Source organism: Phaenicophaeus curvirostris, chromosome 1, assembly GCF_032191515.1.
Source record: "Phaenicophaeus curvirostris isolate KB17595 chromosome 1, BPBGC_Pcur_1.0, whole genome shotgun sequence".
NCBI classification, from domain to species: domain Eukaryota; kingdom Metazoa; phylum Chordata; class Aves; order Cuculiformes; family Cuculidae; genus Phaenicophaeus; species Phaenicophaeus curvirostris.
Window position 1 is genome coordinate 74,110,167 of NC_091392.1, and position 22,696 is coordinate 74,132,862.

The 22,696-nt window shown below is 38.0% G+C and overlaps 1 protein-coding gene across 4 annotated transcripts in view; it reads right to left on the reverse strand.

The window, feature by feature from the left end:
• The window catches only part of PACSIN2 (protein kinase C and casein kinase substrate in neurons 2), a 58,381-nt gene that overhangs the window by 23,277 nt on the left and 12,408 nt on the right, over positions 1-22,696 (reverse strand). For all 4 annotated transcript variants that reach the window (XM_069864385.1, XM_069864401.1, XM_069864393.1 and 1 more), the window contains exon 2: positions 2,933-3,043. In XM_069864385.1, coding sequence (XP_069720486.1) covers positions 2,933-2,992 — 60 coding nt within the window. In that variant the 5' untranslated portion in view covers positions 2,993-3,043. The remainder of the gene's footprint in view (positions 1-2,932; positions 3,044-22,696) is intronic.

Consider the following 22,696-nt stretch of genomic DNA (forward strand, 5'->3'; position numbering starts at 1 on the left):
TGTGCCATGGCCACGTTTAAATGCATTCACTGCTTCCAGCTGTGGCAGTAAAGCACAGCAAGGTGGCTTTTAACAAACTGCAGGTTGCTTCTTTAACAAAGAAAAAACATATAGTGTAAAATATCTTTAGAACCTCTAACAAAAGGGTGCAAATGACAAATCTGCAGTAACACAACTTTCAAATTGATTACAAGCTCTTTACTTCTTGTTACCAGAGGCACGAAGTACGGAGGTTGGCATACCAGAGACAGTGCATCTTTTCTGCTCCAGCCAGACAGAAAGCATTGATCAAAACAGTTTAGTTATTCATTTTGAGAAAGATTACGACTAGAATTCAGATTTGCAGTCTTCAGAAACAAAATAACCAATTCAGAACACACGGAAAAGGGTCAAGTTTTAGACTACAATTCAGTAAAATTTAGTTTGGAAAGATGGCTCCAAACCAAAAGTACTTAAAGAAGAGTTTGGTAATTAAGTTTGACAGGCTTGCTGCTAGTTTCTCCATGTCACTTACTGAAGAGTTATTTGTAAATCAAATTTATTAAGCCTTGCACAGAACTTCCTTTATTTTAGGTTCACATTCTACTAACAACAGAAGCCTGGCAAACCCCCTCTCCCCTCTTAACCCTTTATCTCAAGTATAATTCCTGTCCTATTGTTTGTCAAACTCTGTAGAAAGGCAAGGTTTGAAGTCAAATGGTACATCCTGCCAAGGCATTTTTTTTGGCCTAATCACTCACTCAAGTATAATCAGAAGCATATACAGACCAAAATACATTCCAGGCCAGTATAGGGTATGCACGTCAACGCAATTACCTTCACAGAGATGCAGAGAACTACAGTACAGGGGCCACAAGAAAACTCTTCCTGGACAACAGCAGTCACTCAAAATATCCCATACCAAGGCTACACCGCAATGGACAGTACAACTACCTACAGCTAGGTACTTTACCACTTTCGCTTATGCTATGCTTTAGTTCATGCACTTTGTTCAATGTCGGGACAAGAAAAGAAACACTTTCCCTACCAATCAATGCTACAGACAACCATAAATACTGTCACCGAAACAAATTCCACAGTATTCACATTTTTTGCTATAATAGAGTATTGCCAAGACTACTGGTCTTCTGAATAGTTTAATACATATCAGAGTGCAAAGAAACACTTAATATATTCTCTCAGCTATTTCTATGAGGAGAAAAGTAGATATATGTTTTTAAGATAGCTTTGTAAATACATTTATTCTCTCAAACTACATGGACCCAGTAAATTTACAGAGCACAGCATGCATTAAGGTAGAAGTTTACCAGTGCCAATTCTCCCTGTTAGTAGCTCAGCATTACTATAAAATCATTAATCATCTATATCACAGCGCTCTTTTTCATGCTTAGTTCAAATTATCTTAGTGTATCCATAAAAGATCCATCTTTGCAGAATGCCAGAGAAGTCACATCTCACATTTTTCAACTCTCCATGAAGTTACATAAACATGTAGGCATCCCAACTACAGCCTTTCAGCTATACATACATCACTTTATGATAACCTGCTCTATCTTTTGAACTCTCTAACCTATCTGTTGCTGGGTTTTGCTTTTCTTTAACCACAACACGAATGTCAGTGGTGATATTTCAAGCATCCAGAAGAGGGCTACAAAGATGATCAGAGGGGCAGAGCACCTTCCATATAAGGACAGGCTGAGAGAGTTGGGCTTGTTCATCTTGGAGACGAGAAGGCTCCGAGGAGATCTCATAGCAACCTTCCAGTACCTGAAAGGGGCCTACAGGAAAGCTGAGGAAGGACTACTCATAAAGGCCTGTGGTGACAGGACAAGGAGGAATGGGTACAAACTGGAGAGCAGCAGATTTATAGTAGGTATTAGGAAGAACTTCTTCACCATGACAGTGGTGAGACACTGGAACAGGTTGCCAAGGGAAGCTGTGGCTGCCCCAACCCTGGAGGTGTTCAAGGCCAGGTTGGGTGGGGCCTTGGGCAGCCTGATCTAGTGAGATGTCCCTGCCCATGGCAGGTGGATTGGAACTAGATGATCTTTAAGATCCCTTCCAACCCTAACTATTCTATGATTCTATGATTCACTAACCAAGTATAAAACTTCTACGGCCTCCCTTCTGTTTCAAACATGACTTAGTTTCAACATGTTGAAATGTCACGTCTTTAGTCACTTTGCCAAAATAATGACAAAATCTTTACATCCATTGCAAAAACACAACTGCCTCTATTAATGGTTATAGAATCAGCATTTTCAGCCACAAAATCCCCAAACTTATCTGTGTGCTCTAAGAATAAAACAGCACAAAGAGGAACAGCAAAACAAGCAGTATTTTCCTACTTAATGCAATACTCAAAAGTTCAAAATTCAGTGAAATATTCCCTTTCATATTGCTAAACTGTGAAAAGCTTAGTACAAGTGAAAAGAGGAATTACTTTTTTTTTAATATGGTCATCAACTGCACGAAAAGTCCAATTTTGCTTTCAGAAAAACTATTACTACTTTGAGAATCCTTAAAGTCAGTTCAGTAACAAAGCCACTGACTTATCATTGGGATTCATTTTTTACTGCAGTCAAACCTTTGCTTCATTCCCTGAAGAGTGAGTGTGAAGAAGGTTTCTAGAATTTTGAATGAGCTGAACCTACCCACATCCCTCTTTGGCAATTAAAATTGACAAAGCTTCAGTTCTGAATTGCATATCCGACCCAAATGGATGAAACTTGAGTTTGTGCCAGTTATAAACCCTTGACAGAACTAGGCCAAAGTCGAAAAGGTTATTTGTACCCTGAAGGCAATTTCTGCAGATAACAGTAACCAAAGGCGACTTGTATTGCAGCTCTTTCCTACAATGTACAAAACCGAGATTTTCTATAATAAGAGCAAAAAATAAAATTAAAACATTGTGATAAAACACTCTGGTTACCTCCCAGAAGCTATCACTAGAAACTTCTACTCCAACGGAATCATCGTATGAGCCAGACATTTCTATGTATGAAGAACTTGAAAGTATTCAGAGCTTAAACACCTTCAGAATCTGTAAAAAGATAAAAAAAAAAAATTATAAGCATTATTAATGAAAACCAGTTATCAAAAAATAAATGAAATTAGTAACATCCTTCAATTTTTTGATACCTAGCAATATCAAATAAAAACAAAGGTAACCACACAGGGCCTAGAAAGAAGCACAGTTCACAACAGAACACTGTTGTACCACACAAAGTTCTTGGCTCTTATTATATTTGTTGGCCAGAAAACACTCAGTCCATCTACCTATATGAAAATGCACCACACTTTTAAATTTATTTTATCATAAAACTTCCTATTATGATCAAAAGAAAAGGCTGAGCAGTGTGATGCTTACATACTAAGTATTCCACTTCAAAGCATTTCATAAGAGACAATTAACTGACTTTTGCTACTGATACAATAACCTGTGCTGCTTTCTACTCCTTTTTGCAAATGTTACATAATCACAGAATGGGTTGGGTCGGAAGGGACCTTAAAGATCATCCAGTTCCACCCCTCTGCCAAAGGCAGAGGCACCTGCCACTGGATCAGGCTGCTCAAAGTCCCATCCAGCCTGGCCTTGAACACCTCCAGGGAGGGGGCAGCCACGACTTTCCTGGGCAAACTGTGCCAGGGCCTCAACAGTCTCGCAGTAAACAATTCCTTCCTAATATCTAACTAAATCTCCCCTCTTTCAGCTTAAAACTGTTACCCCTTGTCCTATCCCTGCACTCCCTGACACTGAGCCCCAGCTTTCCTGCAGGCCCCCTTTAAGTAATGGAAGGCTGCTACAATGAAACTCACTGGCAATATTCGAAGCCAAAGCCACTTGCTGATTTAAAGAAAAATAAATAAATCTTTTCAGAAGGAAAAAGTTCATTTCTGTAAGAATTTTAGATTCAAGTCATCTACTTGAAAGCTAAAGGCATCCATAAACACAAAGCAGAGCTTCCTCAGGTACCATATAAAGCAAAAACAACATGAAGAGCATTGCAGCTACGTTAAGCCAAACAAACACAGGAGACATGACCAGCCCCCTTCCTGAAAGTTTGATGTTCAGACAGACGCACTTACCTCTCCCAGCCAGCTGGGACTAGATCTCTTGCAGGGCTAGTAACTACCTGAGCTACTCATTTTCTTGCCCCTACTCTTGTACGTTTTAAAGCAGATCATTCTAAACAATGGTGTGATGCCTGTATCTACTGTTCCACATGTACCAAACAAAAGGTTATAGACACTCTCCATGACAGGTCTCCTTGAATCTGACAATTACTTTCTCTATCCCTAGAAGTTGAAACTCCCACACCTAGGATTTACTGCATTTTGTGACATGTTACCATACGACTACATTTTTTCTTTTAGCAAAAAAGGCAAAACAAAACAAAAAAAAACAGGAAAAAAAATCGGCTTCAAACCCTAATCTTTGTTACAAATCAATCATTACTTTAACAATTCTCACTTACATAGACTCAGCTGCATGGAAGAAACACATGATCGACCCTCATCGAAAGACATGACTATTTATAAAGCACTGTGTATAAAAAAAAATGAGGATTGCCCTGAGCTAACATTTAAGATCAGTATCAAAAACAGTACTGAGGTAAAAAATCGTGCACTTACATCCACAAATGTGGTTTGCAGGGTGGAGACCAAGAGGTAGGAGAGGAAGGAAACAGCTCCCTCCTACAACACATGCATGCAAATCCCTGCCTAATCTCTACAGACACTTCATTAAGTTCTCCTGTTCAAACTTCCCTTACCAAGTTTGCCTACAAGTACTGCCAGGGCTAGATGGGGTAAACAGACTTGACTACCCCATATGGGATGAATACCTTTATCAACAGAATACAAGGTGAAGCTCCCTTCCTCCTTTGCCCCATGAATCTTGCTTCCCTTAATGCCACAGGGAAACTTCGTAAGGAAGAGCAAAAAATGCATACAAACCCGGCCTGCCCTGCAACCTCGTGGTTATGACAAGCTGCTGAGACAAATTAAACTGAAAGCTTCTAAGGCTGAGGAGAACTCAACACTAGTTTTGCATTTCTGGGATACTCTTGAGAATAACTGCTATAAAGGCGGGCATATACCGCTTGTTTGTAACAAAATCTAGCTACAGACACACAAATGGTTTGAACAGTTACAGCTACAGCGCACACAGAACAAAGAATTGCTCTGTCTGAGAAGACAAGCCATTTCCCCTGAAGAGTTTTTCATATAATTCATTTCCATAATCCAATACACAGATCGCTTAAATAAAATTAATACTGAATACAGAATTGAAAACTACAACAGGAACATCAATTGTTAGATTTTTATTTTGAAAAGATATCTAAAAATACAGGAAGGATTCTGCAAAATGGCTACAATTAGAAAGAAAGATAATATATTGAGATGGAAGTATTTTTACACATTAGTGTAATAATCTTCAACTTGTTATTAGTAATTACCAAAAAGCCTACTTTTTAACCTGTGCTTTTATTGAACCAAGAGAGGAAACTTTTATTGAACCAACAGAGTAAATTACTTTAAACCACTACTCAACTGTCAGTTTCTTAGCAGCACATCTTTACACAGAATATGTTCTTTCCAGTTAAATTTTGGTCCTTGCTATTCTACCATACATCAGGGTAAGCAAAGATCGCATTTAAAAATGCCATGTAAGCATTTGTTTTCTGATAGCCTTTCTTAGATAGTCATAAGCAGCAGAAGGAGAAGACAAAAGTGCTATGAACTTGCAACTAGTTGGAAAAAAATGACAGAATAGTTTGATATTAAACAGTTTTTTCCTAAGTGTTTGTTTTGATGTTTTCACAAAAATACAAGGTTATGCAGTAGTATCTTTAACCATAACTTGTAGTATTATTTAATCAAACAAAGGGAGACTTAAGAGTTTAGAGACACCACTCTTGTGTGTTTTAGAGCAGGTAACAGATTCTAAATGATGGTACGATGCATGTATCTGCTGCTCCACGTGTACCAAGTAAAAGGTTATAAGCATGTTCCCTGACAGGTCTCTTTGAAGCTGACCCTTACATTCCTGAGAAGTTGAAATTCCCACACTATTGTTAGATCAGTAAATATTGCTAGTTGGATTCTGTTAACTGTTTGTGGCCTCTTCCCTTTTTCCCAGTAAGCAGCACTAATACTCACATTACTCTGAAACCAAGCGAGCGATGGAAGCAAGCGTGTGACCCCGGCATGCCATGCAGAACAAGGGAAGGAACAAGATTCCAAAGGTTCTCAGGAAGAGTTATAGTTGTTTTTCTATAGCACACCAAGATCTTTCAACCAAAGCATTTACTGCCATTTAGAAGAGAGGCAGGCAACTGTAGAGTTCAGCATCTTGGAAAAAAAAACCCCTTATGCCAAAGTATAAATCCAAAGGAAGGCTTCAACAGGACACCCATCCCACCCCCCAAATTACACAACAAGTACTGGTTTTTCCCCTCCAATTTCAAAAAGAAAAGCCAGTGAAAGTTTTCTGAAGCAATAATACAGTGCCCGCTTACCTTTAACAAAATAGCCTAAACTATACGAGTGCTGGAAATGTCATCTGAAAAGTTACACGGAAAAAAACTGGAAAAGCTGAAACAGAGGAACATTTTCTTAAATGAAGGAACAGTTTGTGGGGATTTCATTTTTGAAACTTTTACTCCTCCTCAGCTAAAACTACATAATACACACAGCTATCCTTTTTTTTTTCCTCCATAAAAGTATGAAAACTATCAACACACAGGAAATTCTGATGTTTTTAGGGTTTTTATATGACAAATGCTATGCTGTGAGAAAGTATGAGCAAGCGTATTTAGGGAAATATTGTGAAGTCATAGCAACAACTAGCACACAAAAACATTATTTGTACAGCACCACTTAAAAATAAACTGAATACTAAGATAGGAACATTAAGCAGTATGAGTCATGCTACCCTGATGCAATAGAATTATTACAGCAGCCAGTTCTTTAGCACATTTTTTGTAAGGGTTTGGTTCTCCCATCCTTCAAGTGAATTCGCAGAGGTTTCACAATGAAAGTTCATTGCACTTTGATTTGCAGGGTCTTCCATTTCACTATGAAAAGCAAACCTATGAACAACTAAGGCTGTTGGTATAAAGTCTGGGAAATCTAGTTCAAGACAACAAAAGAGAAGAGTTCTGCACAGATCCCCAGAAATGATGACCTGCATCTCACAAAGGTTGGGGTTCTTTGGTCAGCTAGATTGCAAAAGAACCAGGAAAACCATAGGAAAGCACAGGGCAAACACACAGCTCCTATTTTCCCACAAGACTGGCTTTGTCCACTCTGGCCTTTATCTTCCCATTCCACGACTCACACCCAGCTCCTTAGGAGTGCCTACACTGCCTTTTTCTTGTCCCTCATCCACTTGCTGAGCAAGCAGTAACACAGCACTCTAGCAGATCCCACCCACCTTCACACCAACTGGCAAACCAGCTCCCCAAATAGGACAGATTATTACCAAGCTCACATTAAGATTCTCTTGAGCAGATATATCAATTTAGGTTTTTCCCATACAGCTGCCAATTTCTACAAAACTGATAGGGAATGTGTATCAATCTCAGTTCTTCTTTAACATTTGTCTGAACCTGACCAGTTGATTAAAAAATTATGGATGCAGGAAGTTAGACAAGGCAAAGGTGTAAGCCTTGTTTCCCTCAGAAGGCAGATTAAAGATCTTCACTGAACAGAAACTGCCTCTGGATTTTGCTCTGTGCCTTTTCCTCAGCACGCTGTTGGCCAGCATAACTTTCACTCTTCTGAGGATATTTTCTTCTCCTGTGTCAAAAAACTTTGGAATTTCTCTTAAAAACTAAAATCTCAATATTTTACTAATCATCAAGCCCAAGGTCTTAAAACTAGTCTTAACCTGTGTCACCACAAGCACATAAACCACCAAATGTGAAGCAGCACAGATAAAGCCTTACCAGTTCAGACCCCTTGTTGCCTTTTGTCATAAAATGCCCCAGCACACATTAGCTGAGAACTCACCTATGCTAAAAATAAATCACAAAGTTCAGCTGAGAAAAGTAACTTTATACTCAACAGCACGTACTGTAATAGCTACGGATATGCTGCAAACAAGCAAGACTCAAATTTCTTGACTTAGAGATTTTTAAACAATTATTGTAAATTAGGATGCACTGATCTTGGACACAAGTAAACTTACCAATACATTTTTTTAAAGATTCCTCTTAGAGAATATTCTAGTAGTGCCATCTGCTAAAGACCTTGAATCTCTTCCCTACCGCTAATGCCCTACAATGTGAAAAGCAGTGCTATAAATATCCTGAAGGTTTAACACATGAGGATTTTAGAAAATATTCACCAATATTGAAAAGCGAACCTTCAGATACTGCACACAAAACTACTTGACTAGAATATGCTGCCTCTGCTCTCAAGAAGTTGGCTTTGATGCTGTAACCTTGAAAACAATTTACAAAAATCCTTGCTTCATTCATGTTGAAATGCTTAACTTTTTTTTTTTCACTCCCTTTTACTTCTTGTGTCAGGTGGCAGAGATAAGCACAATGCACAACTTGCAAAAATCTGTGCAACAAATGCAGACTTTTAAGATGTTAAAATAATCCCGTGAACCTCAAAGCCTCTCTAAAGGTGTTTTCCAAAGGAAGAGGGGAAAAAAACTTCTAAAGAAACTCTTCAGTTTATCGCCCCCACCCCCCAATAACAGACTAATTTGTTTGATGAACTCTTGCTGGGAAACAAGTAAGGCTGGTTGTTGAAAGATAGATTCAACATTCTGAACCTCCCTGGAAGATGATGTTTATTTTGATTACATAATTCACTAATTCAAAAAGACAGTACCTAAAAAGAAAAAAATCCAATTAAGGTGACAGTGCTGCTTACCAAATCCTATGATAAGAAGAATACATTCTGAGTCTGATTATGAAAGAATGCCTGCAGACAAAACACTATTTCAAATACTTAAAACCTGAAGGCAGTGCCCCACAGCCTTTGTCCTGCAGATCCAATCACCATTTCCCACTATGTACAATCCAGATGACAAACAGGAGACGTGACTCCTCCTGCCTTATTTCCAGAACTTCACTGTTTCTACAACAGAGAGAACTGACAGAAGTCGTCAGTGCCAACACAACATAATACTTAGCTCTTCCTATTAGTCTCTCATGTTCAATATGCTGCTTTAAAGCAAGGCCATCACTAGGACTGCGGCTCTAGATGACAAACTGATCCACAACAGAGGAAAACCTCAGAACCATAAAATGACAGAACCCTTCAAGCAACATCAGCCCGTGTTGACCAGGACTTTGTACAGTCAGATTCGGAAAACTTCCAGGGAAAGAGCTTGCACATCTTTGTGCAATCAGTGCTTAACTGTCCTCAAAATGAGGCAGAAGAAAATTAATCAATCCATATCTAGGAACCCAAATGGTCTGTTCAGCTATTAATACTATCTTCCTGTTGTCTCTAGAAGACTCTATAGAAGCAAGCGCAAAGACAGCCTACCAGCTTCCAGAAGAGAAAAGCACCCAGTCACATTATCTGTTAAATTTATTTTTGGAATAACAGGAATTATCACTATGGATCTGACTCGGCAGGATTTCCAAGCTTCATGACTAGGGAGTAAAACACTTACGTGTAAAGACACTACTCAACTTGGATTAGCTGCTCATAAAAACTTTCAGCTATAGTATTTTTCCTCATTACTCAGAGAGTCTCAGGTTTTGTTCCACACAGAATAGCAAGGAAATGGGACTTCATTGTACGGAAACAAACACGTCCTATGCTTTAAGTGCAGACAATTGTGGTTTGCTACCCAGTGCAGCTACCAAGAATGAGCTGTAGCTCACATTCCCTGGTTAAATAAAGCCATTTAGAAATGGCTTCCTTTTCTATTCTAAATAACTTGCTTTATCAGAGTTCCAAGTTCTTCAGGGTTGCAAATCATTTACTGTTTACATAGAAAGAAAAAAGTGCCATAACTTCTTCAGCAATACTGTGAAATCATGGACCAAAACCTGTTAAAAAGCACAGCTACTGACACAAGTCCATAAATGAATAGGCCAAGCAGCTATAGGAAAAAAAGGCTGCTTAGGTTTACACCTTCAAGTGGCATCAAGGAATTCTAGGCCTTGGGTGTAGGGAACAAATGCATCAAATCATGATTATTCACTACAACTCAGTGCTGTGAACTCTTCTAATCACAATCAATATATATCAATTAATGTCGTTATTAGAAGTCAGGCCTTACACTATCAAAGGTGGAGTCTCAAATCAATTACTTTGGCCTAATTCTTTTTCTTCAATCTATAAAATAGGAAGGCTAGCACCCTCTTTCACAGAGATGTAAGAAAAATCTCTCAGTCTCCACCAAGAAACAATTACAGCAACAAAACCAGAAAAGTCTGTAAAAGGAGATTGAATCGCTGCTTCCTGGGGAATTCAGCCTCTACATTAAAGTTAGCAGAGCCACACACCCAAATGATTTCTCTGAAAGAATCTGACAGCAACTCAGTTGGTGTACCCTATATCCTGAGCACTGGAAGAAGGAATGTAGGCAATGCACACTGTTACAAATTGTGTAACTATTACTCAGGTTTGAATACCTGAGTGTTTTGCCACCTAGACGTTTTTCAGTTACCAAATAGCATAAAATGACATTAAATGGCACAGAAGCTACTAGTTTATACTAATTATGAATAACTGTAAGTAACAAGAGATACCTTGCACTTCTGTGGTTCACAGGTGGTAGGAAAAGGAGTGAGAAGTCGCCAGGAGCTGGTAGGAACAGGGAGGAGGGCAGGCTGCAAGCTGCCAGCGAAAGAGGAACAGCAGTGTAAGGAGGGAGAGCTGCCTGGCTTCAGCCCAGCCAGAGGACACCAGAGCTAAGGGGCTTTTCCAAGTCAGCAAACAGAAGCTGATGCTTGGTGCCAAGGAAGTAAACCCCCCGAGATGAGGCTGACGGTTCCCAACAATTTGCTTGCTATATATTCACTCATTCTTATGTTTTGTTAAATGCTATGTGTAACATGCAATAGAAAACCACTGAAAATAGCATTAATTTGCTGTCTAAATATGGAAGCAGTGAGCACACATTCAAGCCACAGTTCTAGCACATGTCAGAAGATCACTAAAGCAGTTAAAATTTCCTTGTTATTTACCACATGTAAAGAAACCCCCAAAACTATTGTGAGAAGACAGTATCTCAAATTCAACTCTCCAAGCACATCAACACTACATGATTGAAATTTTAGAACATATAAATTCCACAATGCATAATATAAGGAATAAGAACAGCTATTTTGGTCATTACATTTTATTAAGCACAGTTTGAATATCTTACTGAGCAAGTCCAGAGAAGAGCAACCAAGCTGGTGAAGGGGCTGGAGAACAGGCCTTATGAGGAATGGCTGAGAGAGCTGGGGTTGTTTAGCCTGGAGAAGAGGAGGCTGAAGGGAGACCTCATTGCTCTCTACAACTACCTGAAAGGAGGTTGTAGAGAGGAGGGTGCCGGCCTCTTCTTCCAAGTGACAGGGGACAGGACAAGAGAGAATGGCCTCAAGCTCCACCAGGGGAGGTTTAGGCTGGACATTAGGAAAAAATTTTTCACGGGAAGGTTCATTGGGCACTGGAACAGGCTGCCCAGGGAGGTGGTTGAGTCACCTTCCCTGGAGGTGTTTAAGGCACAGGTGGACAAGGTGCTAAGGGGTATGGTTTAGTGTTTGATAGGAATGGTTGGACTCGATGATCTGGTGGGTCTCTTGGTTATTCTGGATTCTATGAAATATAAAATTACTGATTAAGCTTGATCATCTTTGAATAACACACACAGCACAGAAATGCATCTATGAAGCATGAGGCAATGACTCAAACACTGTCAAACGGATTCAGCCTCCACATTTTGTTTCATATATGTACAAGTATTATCTCACTCTCACACTCCAGAGGGGACAGGCCCACGTTATGAGCCACTGTTTCTGTCTGTTTTTTTCAGACAATATAACTGACCCCTTCAAGCCTCTTAAGGAATTCTCTTTCACATGGTTTCACTGCAGGCACAAGCAGCAATAGCACAGTGATGTAGCTGTTAGAGAAGTAGCTCTCATCTACCCTTCTGCCCAGGTCTGCCCAGGGAGGTGGTTGACTCGCCTTCCCTGGAGGTGTTTAAGGTGCGGGTGTATGAGGTACTGAGGGTCATGGTTTAGAAATTGGTGGGAATGGTTGGACTCGATGATCCCGTGGGTCATCAGCTGGTCACCAACCTGATGATTCTATGATTCTTCCCCTTAATTTGCTGTTACAAGTGCTGGGTTTCTTTGCAGAATGAAGACCTAGCTGTCCTTACGAGCTCCTACATGCTGCCAGCACAACCTGCCTCTGCATATTTACAACTAATCAGGAGATGCCTTAAACAGCAAATACTTTGTGGAAAAATATTTTTTTATTCTCTGCCTGACAAGCCACTATGTGTACCTGCATTATTTTAATTGCACTCTTTTTTGTTTGTTTGTTTGTTTTAAGCAGTAAAGTTATTAATCACCTTCAATGGCTTTGCAGAGGTCTCTGATTTTAAGTTAATAATTTACTGCAGTCAGTGTCCATTTAACACTGCAAACTATCAGCTTTAAACAGCTTTAAACCAGCTAAGAACACAAAGTTGATATATAGCTCTCAGGGAACTTTGTTTTAAGTACATCCAACTATTTCAAACCTTAACATACTCAGATTATACTTTTTGCTTACTGGAGGTATGATGGATGATGCAGTAACCAAAATAAACCATGTAAGGAAAAAAAGTTCCAGGTCTGCAGATACAAACTGCACCTGCATTTACAACACTCTGCTTAAAGCTGGATAGTATTGTTAAAATGTCTCTGCTCTGCTGTAGGCCAGTATGACCTAAGGCATGTCAACATTGAAAGTTTTTACTTTGAATACCTAATATCAACCCACATGAAAATTACCTCATCACTTGCTTTTAGTTTTAAAATATTCAAAGCTGATAAAAGATTTCATTGTTTAACATGGTTCCGTTGTATTTAAACAAGTTTCATTATTTTTTTAAATGACCACCTCTACATAACGTTAAGTGGTCAAATTTGAGGTTGATTCTTGTGAAAACATTGCAATCTTCAGCTTTATTCAGGCAGATCTGTGAAGATTAAGTTCAGAGATCTTAAAATAATTATTTTGGTGACAAAAATGCATGCACTATTCTCTCTTTTTTCATTAAAACCAGCTTTCAACTTCAGCAGCCTACTACCAAGCAAAATCTCCAGCTTGGCTAATTTGGTTCCAGAAGTGGCTCAGTACTGCAGGAGAGACTTCGAACTACAGACTCAACTGTATAAGCATTTCAAAACAATAAAGACTTTAATTTCCCTAAGACAAAATTTTACCGTGACAGAATTTCTGAGTAACGTTTTGGGGTTTTTTCCTGCATCCCCTTCTTCTCTGTAATGACCAATGAACTTCAGGTTATGGAGTCTTAAGCATGATGTAAGTTACAAAAAGATACCTGTAACAATTACATGGATTGCTAAGCATAGGCAAGGAGTCATCTTTGGCCTTTCCAACCTGTTACTGAAGTCATGCTTGTTGCTAAAGAACAGCTCCATGAATTTAACTGTCATTAAACAGAAAGTATGTTACTATTCAAAGCGCTTCAACAAGGACACACTTTTGTATGTATTCTCAATTAAAACCAGTGCATTTTCTTTAACTTTTTAGAAGACAGAGCTCTTAATTTCAAATGCAAGATACTGTCTGAACACAAAAGTCATACTTACTGTGTCCCTAAGCAGGGAATACATCTCTTAAATTACCAGACACCGATGCCAAGCTATGACATACACTTAAATTAACCTGCATGACAGCCATGAGGGGATCTGAGCAAACTTATCTAGAGCGCCTAGCAGCTAAAAAGCTTAATTTTCTTCCATAATTTCCCTCAATAGTCAATGTGATGCATATACGGCATAAAATCAACTCTCCAATTTATATGTATTGAACAGAAATTATAATTTGTTTGATAAAGGATCTGATTTGACCTCTATTTAGCCCTTGATTTATAGACTAAAGTATTCAACACAGGCTTTTAAACTCTTGCCTTAAAAATACTAAAGATTAGGAGAAATATGAACTCACTACAACAATTAGCTGGAGCAAAAGGTTCAACTATTTCATTTCATCCCACTGGAGGACAAAAGCACCTCATTTGTTTGTACATTGTGCTCTAAAAATTCGTATCTTTAATTTAGCATAGTTTTGATACACTACATAGAGTTGCATCTTGTTTCCTGGATCAAGAGCACTTCTTGGCAAGTCAATTCTCCCTACTGAAATCATTATTTGCAACATTTCCTTCAGGATTCTTCTGTAGAAGAAAGAGTCAAAATTAGCAACACATCTGAAGCTGAAATCAAGGTGACCTTGGCACCAGAAAAAAAAAGTAGTTGCTAAGTCACATGAAAACCCCCACACCATAAGCATTAAGTCATTACCTCTGTAAACTGTACAGTATGTATCTTATCACAAGCTCATTGGATATTAATCTATAAACACTGGAAACAAAGGCTCCTCAAATTCCCCCTCCAAATTTTCAGACTGATTTCTATGTCGACTCCTCTTACAAACATAAAAGGAGACACTGGAAAATAACAGATTTTTAAATTAAAGCACGGTAATTAGGCTAAAAAACCTATTTTTATAAAGCACCTCAGATCGTTTTATAATGAATAAGATTAAGATTGTACTAAATTGTTTTGCACACAGCTTAACCGAACTTGGATTTAATCAACATTTAATAGTTACAACAAACTTGGGAGGTGTGCTGTCCCAGGAAGCATCAAGGGCTCCCTGCAGATTCTTCAGGTAACACAGGAAAACACAGGACAAAGTACACTTGAATAGTATCCTTCCTGAGATCAGGTACAGAATCTAACCATCAGACAGTGAAGTAAGTAAAGCATCTTCCTGCTTCTGCTGAGATGCAGAAAAGAAAAGCAACATAAGAACAATTTCACGATAGACTTTCTGGTCACAAAACACTTGTGTTTTAGATTTTAAACCCCACAACACTTTTAGTATAGAAGAAATTTCCAGTTCTTAAGACATACTCCTTAAATTTTAGACCCAAAAAAGGACTGTGAGGTATGTAGAGCCGTAAGACCTAGGCATCATGCTATCTAGTACAATATTAAGTGATCATCCTCTAAACAAAGAATCATTAAAAGTAGTTTCTTTAAGAGCCTCAGGACTTTCTGATCAAGGAGAAATCTACATTAACATTTTCTTCACTGCAGGAAAAAAAACCACAGCAAAATTGGCCTGAAGTATATTTTGTCAGAAACCCACCTGAAGAACTCATACCTGGCAATTAAATTAATTTGAAAGATCAAGGAGGTTGGGGTTTTTTTTTTAAATCAGAAGGTTAAATTATTGAGGTTTAAGTGATTAAAATTTTTAAATGAAGGAAAACCTTCAATTTAATTAGAAATGTTCATTCTTTTCTGATGTTCGCTTCTGTGGTTCCTTTGACAGCACCCATGAATTCACATGTCCCATCAAAATCTCTTAAAACAAAGTAAAACTTAGTATTTTGGCATCCTCCCCAAACACATAAAATTGAGATAAACAGGCCTTTAGGCTTGTTTCAAAGAATCAAGAAGGTGGGCACAAGACCACATGCATTCAACTTGCAAATTAGACTTGGTAAGCATTTAGTTAGCAAGATATCTTTAGGGTGCCCAGATATTTATTTATTTTAGAGTAAATAACCCTTTACTTAGTGGAATTAGACGGCTAGTCATACAGACTCATAATGAAAACCTACTTTAGCAAAAAATCCTAAGGAAAATACCTAAAGCATATACACTTAATATTTAGTTTCAGTAGAATTTTACAAGGATGCAAGAAGAAGGATAGTGCAGAGGAATAATAGTAATGTATTCTCCAGCAGAGAAAACATGAAACAGCTTTTACAGCTGCACTGACAAAGTAACTGCAGAGGAAGGCGACATGTATACAACTATCCTAAAATGGCATATAATTAAGAAGCAAAATAGAAAGTTACAAGAAGCACTGCCTCATATATCAAAACATTCTGAAGATAAAAGGTGCCACGGTACTTATCTGACCACATACATACCATAAAACATGAACTCTGCTGTACTTGAAAACAGAAAACCCCACAGAAGTACAAATATAAATAAAAAGTAAAACAATATCCATTCTAGAAAGAGATGTGTATTTCAGATAGCAGGCGGCTTGAGCCCAGAACCATCGTTTCAAACATGACCAAATGCATTCTCTTACATTCAAATAAACATTCCAAAATAGCACGCTCACTTAGCCAAAAGTACTTTTCTATAAGCTACGACACAGTGTAATAAATTCTTTCTAGGAAAAAAGCAACCATGAGAGTCGTTTGGCAAGTCATTCCATACACTGTTTGCAAAATACTTACCTTAAAAGATACGCCTTAATTCATTTGCACTTCTTCCAAATACGGAGTTCAGCAACCTAACCACATGGAGAGCTGCAGCACCTGCACGGCTTTGCCTGACCTCCGTTTCCACAAACAGAATTTTCTCATCAGAGAGAACTTCATCATTTCCTGTGGGCTGATGAAAACCTTGTAGCTCAAGCTAAGGTCGTGGTTTTTTTTCTTCCACACTGCAGCACTCAAACACACACAGGATTTCCAGTCACATGCATTTCTAATGGTTTTGTATAGCTATAAAGTTGGAAATTCATGCTGAGTATAATCTTTCAGGAAAGACCACAGGTACCCCATATTAAAGGAGGGTATTTCTATCATACAACTGGCTTTGGTGGAGAACAGTGTTTTTAAACACTTCAGTGAAACGTGGGCACACATTTTGCAGATGCGTCACTTGGGAAGCAGCTGTGTTGTTCCGGTGTTCCACAGTCAAAAGCTGTATTTTTCCATCTCAGGAAATATGGAGCTGTAATATTAACGAAATACCAACATGCACTGAATAGAAGCATCTCTAAACCTTTAAATTACAGTGAAACAAGCCAGTCTTCCTGACTCTGAGGGTTACATTAAGGAACTACTGTTCTTTATTTCAGGAGAGAACCAATTCAAAGATGTCATTTGAACCGAATCTAACCCTGAGACTATCTAACAGACACTAGTTTCCAAAGACTAAAGCACTGTTAGAAACTGTAAATATGTGCATTAACAACATGGCAGCATACTATGCCTTCTATTATTCTTAGAGAGATATGGATGATTAAAGTTTGGCAGAAACTAATAAGCCTGACTGGGGCTGAGGAAGCTAAGTGCACAGGTAGACCCAGACAACCTATACACTAATTCAGGTATTAATTAATTCCTCTATCGCTTTTTTGAGATGTAAATAAAGAAAAAAGGAAAGTGGGAAGTGATGGTTTTCTTACCACAGAGAAAGCACAAACAAAAATAGGCCTTCCTATATAATAGTGTCTCAGAAGGACATTACTGAAGATGATAGAGGAAAAGATTTCAAGACCTGGTAAAATAACTCAGTTTCTCAGATCATAATGTGCTCACATTATACTTAAAACGGAACAGATGCATCACTTTTTCATGCAGAACTCTTTCAGGCTGAACAGATTATTCTCTGTAATAGACAAAAACATCAGCCTTCTAGGAGTGTCACACACAGAGTAACAAAAATATTCTATAACATCAGAAATGTTTTGGTAGTACGCAAGAACCAGTACAAGGCAGTACAGACTTGTATGCTAGGGCACTTGCTAAAGCAGAAATAAAATAACCACCCCATAACTGCTGGCTTAGTTCAGAGCTGAGAAACAGCTCTAAACAGTAGCTTCAGTTATTACCAATTTTTTATGCAGCCATTTATCCCCTCACTGTCATAGCCCCATTGACAAAAAGCAGGTCAAATCATCATGCAGCATTTCTCAGCTCTCAAAATACGTTCAAGGGCAGTTTAGTATTTGGGGAAAACACTGTCAATATAAAAACTACTAATGAAGATAGCTTTACAGTTTAAAAGCAACATTGTGATCACTGTCAGATAAACTTTATACATCACTTCAGCAATGTTATTTCTGAAACTGATACAGAATTTATCATCTCCAGAGTGCAGTTTGTAAACGTAGAAAGAAAACAACAACAGGCACACATAGCTTCAACTCTGCTTCTTTCCTGTAAGTTAAATAACCAATTATTCTTTTAGGAACAATAAAAGATCTGTTTGAGTGTTTCAAAATCAGTGCTATACTGTAACAGTACAAATGAACATGTGACAGTGTTTCATATTTCAGATTAAATAAGATTAATTCAGATTTTAAAGCAAACTGAATCCTGCTGCTAAAGAACAGTTGGGAGCATTTAAATTGTTTGCTTGTCTTAAGGTGGGGGAGAAGGTTGCTTAATGCTTAGTTTCATTAAAATGGCCACTGGAAAAAGAAACTCTTGAATCCTAATTAAAGAGATTTTCAGCTCAGTGAATCTGAGGTAAACTTTAGCCAAGACTCCTCATGTTTCTAGGCAATTTAGTTTTCTGGTCCTGAAACAGTAATTACTGCAACAAGAAGATCTTTACATACCATGTAGTAATCTACGCAACATGCTGACCTGGCAGAATTAAATATCCCCTACAAACACTCTTTTTTTGGAATACATATAACAGCCTGGCTCCTTACCACATACTAAACTCATTGGTCTGAGCTACCAGGAAGTGTCACTCTCAATTATTAAGGTCACAGATCTCATTTTACGGCCTGCCTCATACACATAATTTGACATGGTAAGATAGAAGTAAATTCAGGTTTGTGTGCGCGGTGGTTTGTTGTTTTCAGTCTGTTGGTTTGGGTTTTAATCACATATAGCACACTTAAATCTATTTTAACTCTAAGGCAAATGAAAATCTAAAGTTTTCAATGTACAAAACAAGGCGCTGCATTAAACCAGGCATATGAGACTAAGGTGGTGGAATTTTTTCCTTGGTTCTCAAGGTTACACTAATCTTATTAGGGCTTTAGGGGAGAAAGAAAATAAGAGTAGCCAATCTTCCTTATGATTTTCAGAGATATGCATACATGTTTATTTGTCCTTATACAGCTCTAACACACACAAATCACTCAAATGCATAATCCCCAAGTGCAATAACGAATGCCTAGTTTGGCCTAATAATCTCAAAGACTAGTCCTTCTGCCCTTCTCCTGCTTTTCAGGAAAACGAAACCTTTTTATGCCATTTTCAATTAATGCTTGACTGAAGTACAAGTAGGTCAGCCATCTACCCTACAACCTAAATTGGACTGAAGTTGAAGGAAACTGAGACAAGAGGCCCCATTAGCTACCAGCTCTTGCACTTGCAATTATCATTGTGTATTTTCACTTAATGAGGCTGTGTTATCACTGAATATGGAGCATTTAAACACCAGCCTTCAACGTGCATCTCAGCAACAAGTAAACAAAAGAAAGAAAAGAGGTAAATAATACAAAGTTCAAGCTAGTGCTCTATCAAGACTGGAGTCTGAGAAACTTTAGTGTTGCAAATTTGAGTACGCAAGACTACTTTTAAAATATACATGGTCCAGATCCAAAGTAGAAGTGTTGAAGCAAGTATCAGTAAATGCACATAATACACAACTCCCTTTGTTCATCATGCATGCTGCTGAGTAATGTCAGCATTTCAAATGGTTCCACAACAATTCTCAAAAATTGCTACTAAAGGTAGAATTACACATATAGTGTTTTTGCTCTATGAACAAACTTAATCTAAATTCATGCGTCAGTAACCTTTGCACTCACAAACTAGCAGTTTGATAGTCAGAACAGCTGAGAAAAGCAGGCACAAATAGCTTCAGAATAAAACGATCAAATTTCATAAGCTATTTAGTTTACTGCAAATCATTCTACACATTGTAATCAAACTGAACAACTGCATAGCATTAGACTCCAGGAAGTCTGCAGTCATTACATTCAAATGCAACATCCTATTTCAAGTTAAAATGTAATTCAATTGGTGGTTTCACATGGTGCATAGTAACATGAAGTAATCAGAATATAAAAGATTAATATCATGGAATAAAATCATTCTAGAATTAAAATACCAAACCTGAACACACTCAAGAGGAATAGCTTATGTCAGATTTCTAAAATGTACTTTGTGCATAAGCCATATATATACAGTGTAGATGCACACACACGTATAAAACCTGTCAGGACTGGAAAATAATTCTCCTCAGTACTACTGAGTTTTTGTGTCTTTAGCCTAAAGCAATGTTTCATACATCGGGTATTTTCATCAATCTTATAAAATGTGCTGCGAGGCCCCACCTCCAACTCAAGATTTTACTCACTACTTAGTTATGTCATGCTTATGAATTCAGCTTTAACATCTGAATATATTACACACTGTATTTCCCTGCAAAGTGCTGAATTTGTCCTCCAGGACTTGAATGCAGCTTATAGAGCTGACAGTTGGGATGGTCTCACCATACCTGCTTCCAAGCAAGGATGTGAGGCAACAACGACACATAGACAGAGCTGCAATAACACTGTAAAGGCAAGGCTCTCTGTCACCAGTCACACTAACAACTCGGCCAATGTTCTAGAACACTTTGTGGTTACTGAAATGAGTCACCTGTCTTCATACGACTACAGTTACAAAGCCATACTGCCATATGGCTCATCAGTTAAGAGGTCAAGCAGAAAAGGAATCAAAAAAGAAACAGACTGAATGGTTCAACAGCTGAAGCAGCTGCAAGTTGAAAACTTTGATTATGCAGAAATGCCTTAAAGATGCCACTGAAAATAAGATTTTTATTTGATCAAATATTCTGCAAGAATAAAAAAACCAAGCCATGTGCTTACTCAATAGATAATACACCCCGTGTTTAACTGTCTTCACTACACGGTAATGGGAAGAATAAAAGAGGGACATGGGATTTTAAAATACTGCAGAAAAAAGCCTAGACAAATAAAGACTACGAAGAAAGCGTGATAAAAAATTATACACAAAATATATTAGCTACAATATTTACAAGTAACCTACGATTATCTTTTTCATGATCATACTTGTTAATGTCACAGGTCAGGTCAAGAACATCACAGCTGAGAACACCTATGAAACTCAAGTACTGACATTTTCTGCTTCAGGTTCTGAAGGCTTAAAGCCTTAATGTAATCATCCAATATAAATAACATTAGAAAATGTAAGGCTGCATCTAGAAAATATCCTAAAACTTTTTCATTTCTTGTTTCAAAATACAATGGCTTTACTGGAGGGGCAAACATTCTCCTTTTAGTTCCTAGCATAAATCAGAGACAAACTGATCTGCCCAAACAGCAAAGAATACCAAGTCCAGCAGGCTTTTGATTGACAGAAGCCAAACTAGACCCACAAAGCCAACAACAGCTCTACCAACAAACAGTGCACAGAGAAATACTTCATTCATTCACTCAATGCTAACTTTCTTGCGAAGGCCAGAAGTTTCACTAACACATTAACAGAATCCCTCCATTAACTACAGCTATGATCTTAAGTAACATTTTTAGGTTCTTAACAGAGGCAGCTCAATAGTTACAGCCATCATCACAAGTAACCTTCACATAACCAAGCTAGGTTTCAGATGCTGTTGTTTTAAAGAGCGCTCAGCTGTCCTTACTCCTGAAGCTTACAGGTACTAAGCACTCAAAGAACAAAATATTTTCAAAGATATTTTTTAAAAGTACTTCAGAGGTTGTATATTTTGATTTACTAAGGTTATTTTGCAACATGCAAAGAAGTGTTTCAGACACATATATAATTAAAGAACACTAAAAGCATGGAAAACATGCCAAGTCCAGCCGTACGGTTTTTCTTGCCATTGAGTATTATCAGCCTGGGGTACAACTACCTGACAGCTCCACACACACGCCTGTAACCAAAGTTCTTTGTTCTGTTTTGTAACAAGGCAGCTATCCTCACAGCAGAAGTAGGAATACTAATACTTCTGTTTAACTTAAAATTCTGTTTATACTGAAAGAACTTGTACAACTGCCCACATCTGAAAGATAAAAATAACAGCTGCTTCACTGAGGCAAAATATCTGTATATTTGATGCACCAGAGCTACCCAAAAAACAGGCATTACTCTTAAATGATAATTGTATTTTACCACATCTGAAAAAACAGCATTACTCAAGAATGTGCTATATAGAGTACGCAAGAGCTTAGTAACCTTAGGCTGATTCCTTAGACAATGAGCATTTATTCTGTACCTTGCAATTTATGAAACTGAAAATAAAACTATGTCTAACATCTTCCAACAAATAACCTACTTTTTTCCCCTCATAACTGCTACAAGGGATTTGAATATTCAGTATGTTTCATAGGAAGAGAAACAGTTTTATTACCTAGTTTATATTTGCCTCACCATCTTAAAACGCCTGGAGCCATAATTCCAAACCAAAATGACAATTTGAAAACAAGGATGGCTAATATTTATTTATCACTTCATGGACTGGCAACACTTCAGTATTGGAAACGCTTTGCTTGTCTGAGTCAGACAGAGCAATGCGCTAGTTAACTGTGACAGAGGACAGTCTAACAGACTTCGTGTCCAACAGGAAAGAAATCCCTTTCCTTTTAGCTTCACAGAAAATAAAGCTAAGATCTATGCACATTTTTAACACTAGGTATTATGAGAAGTCAATGCAAT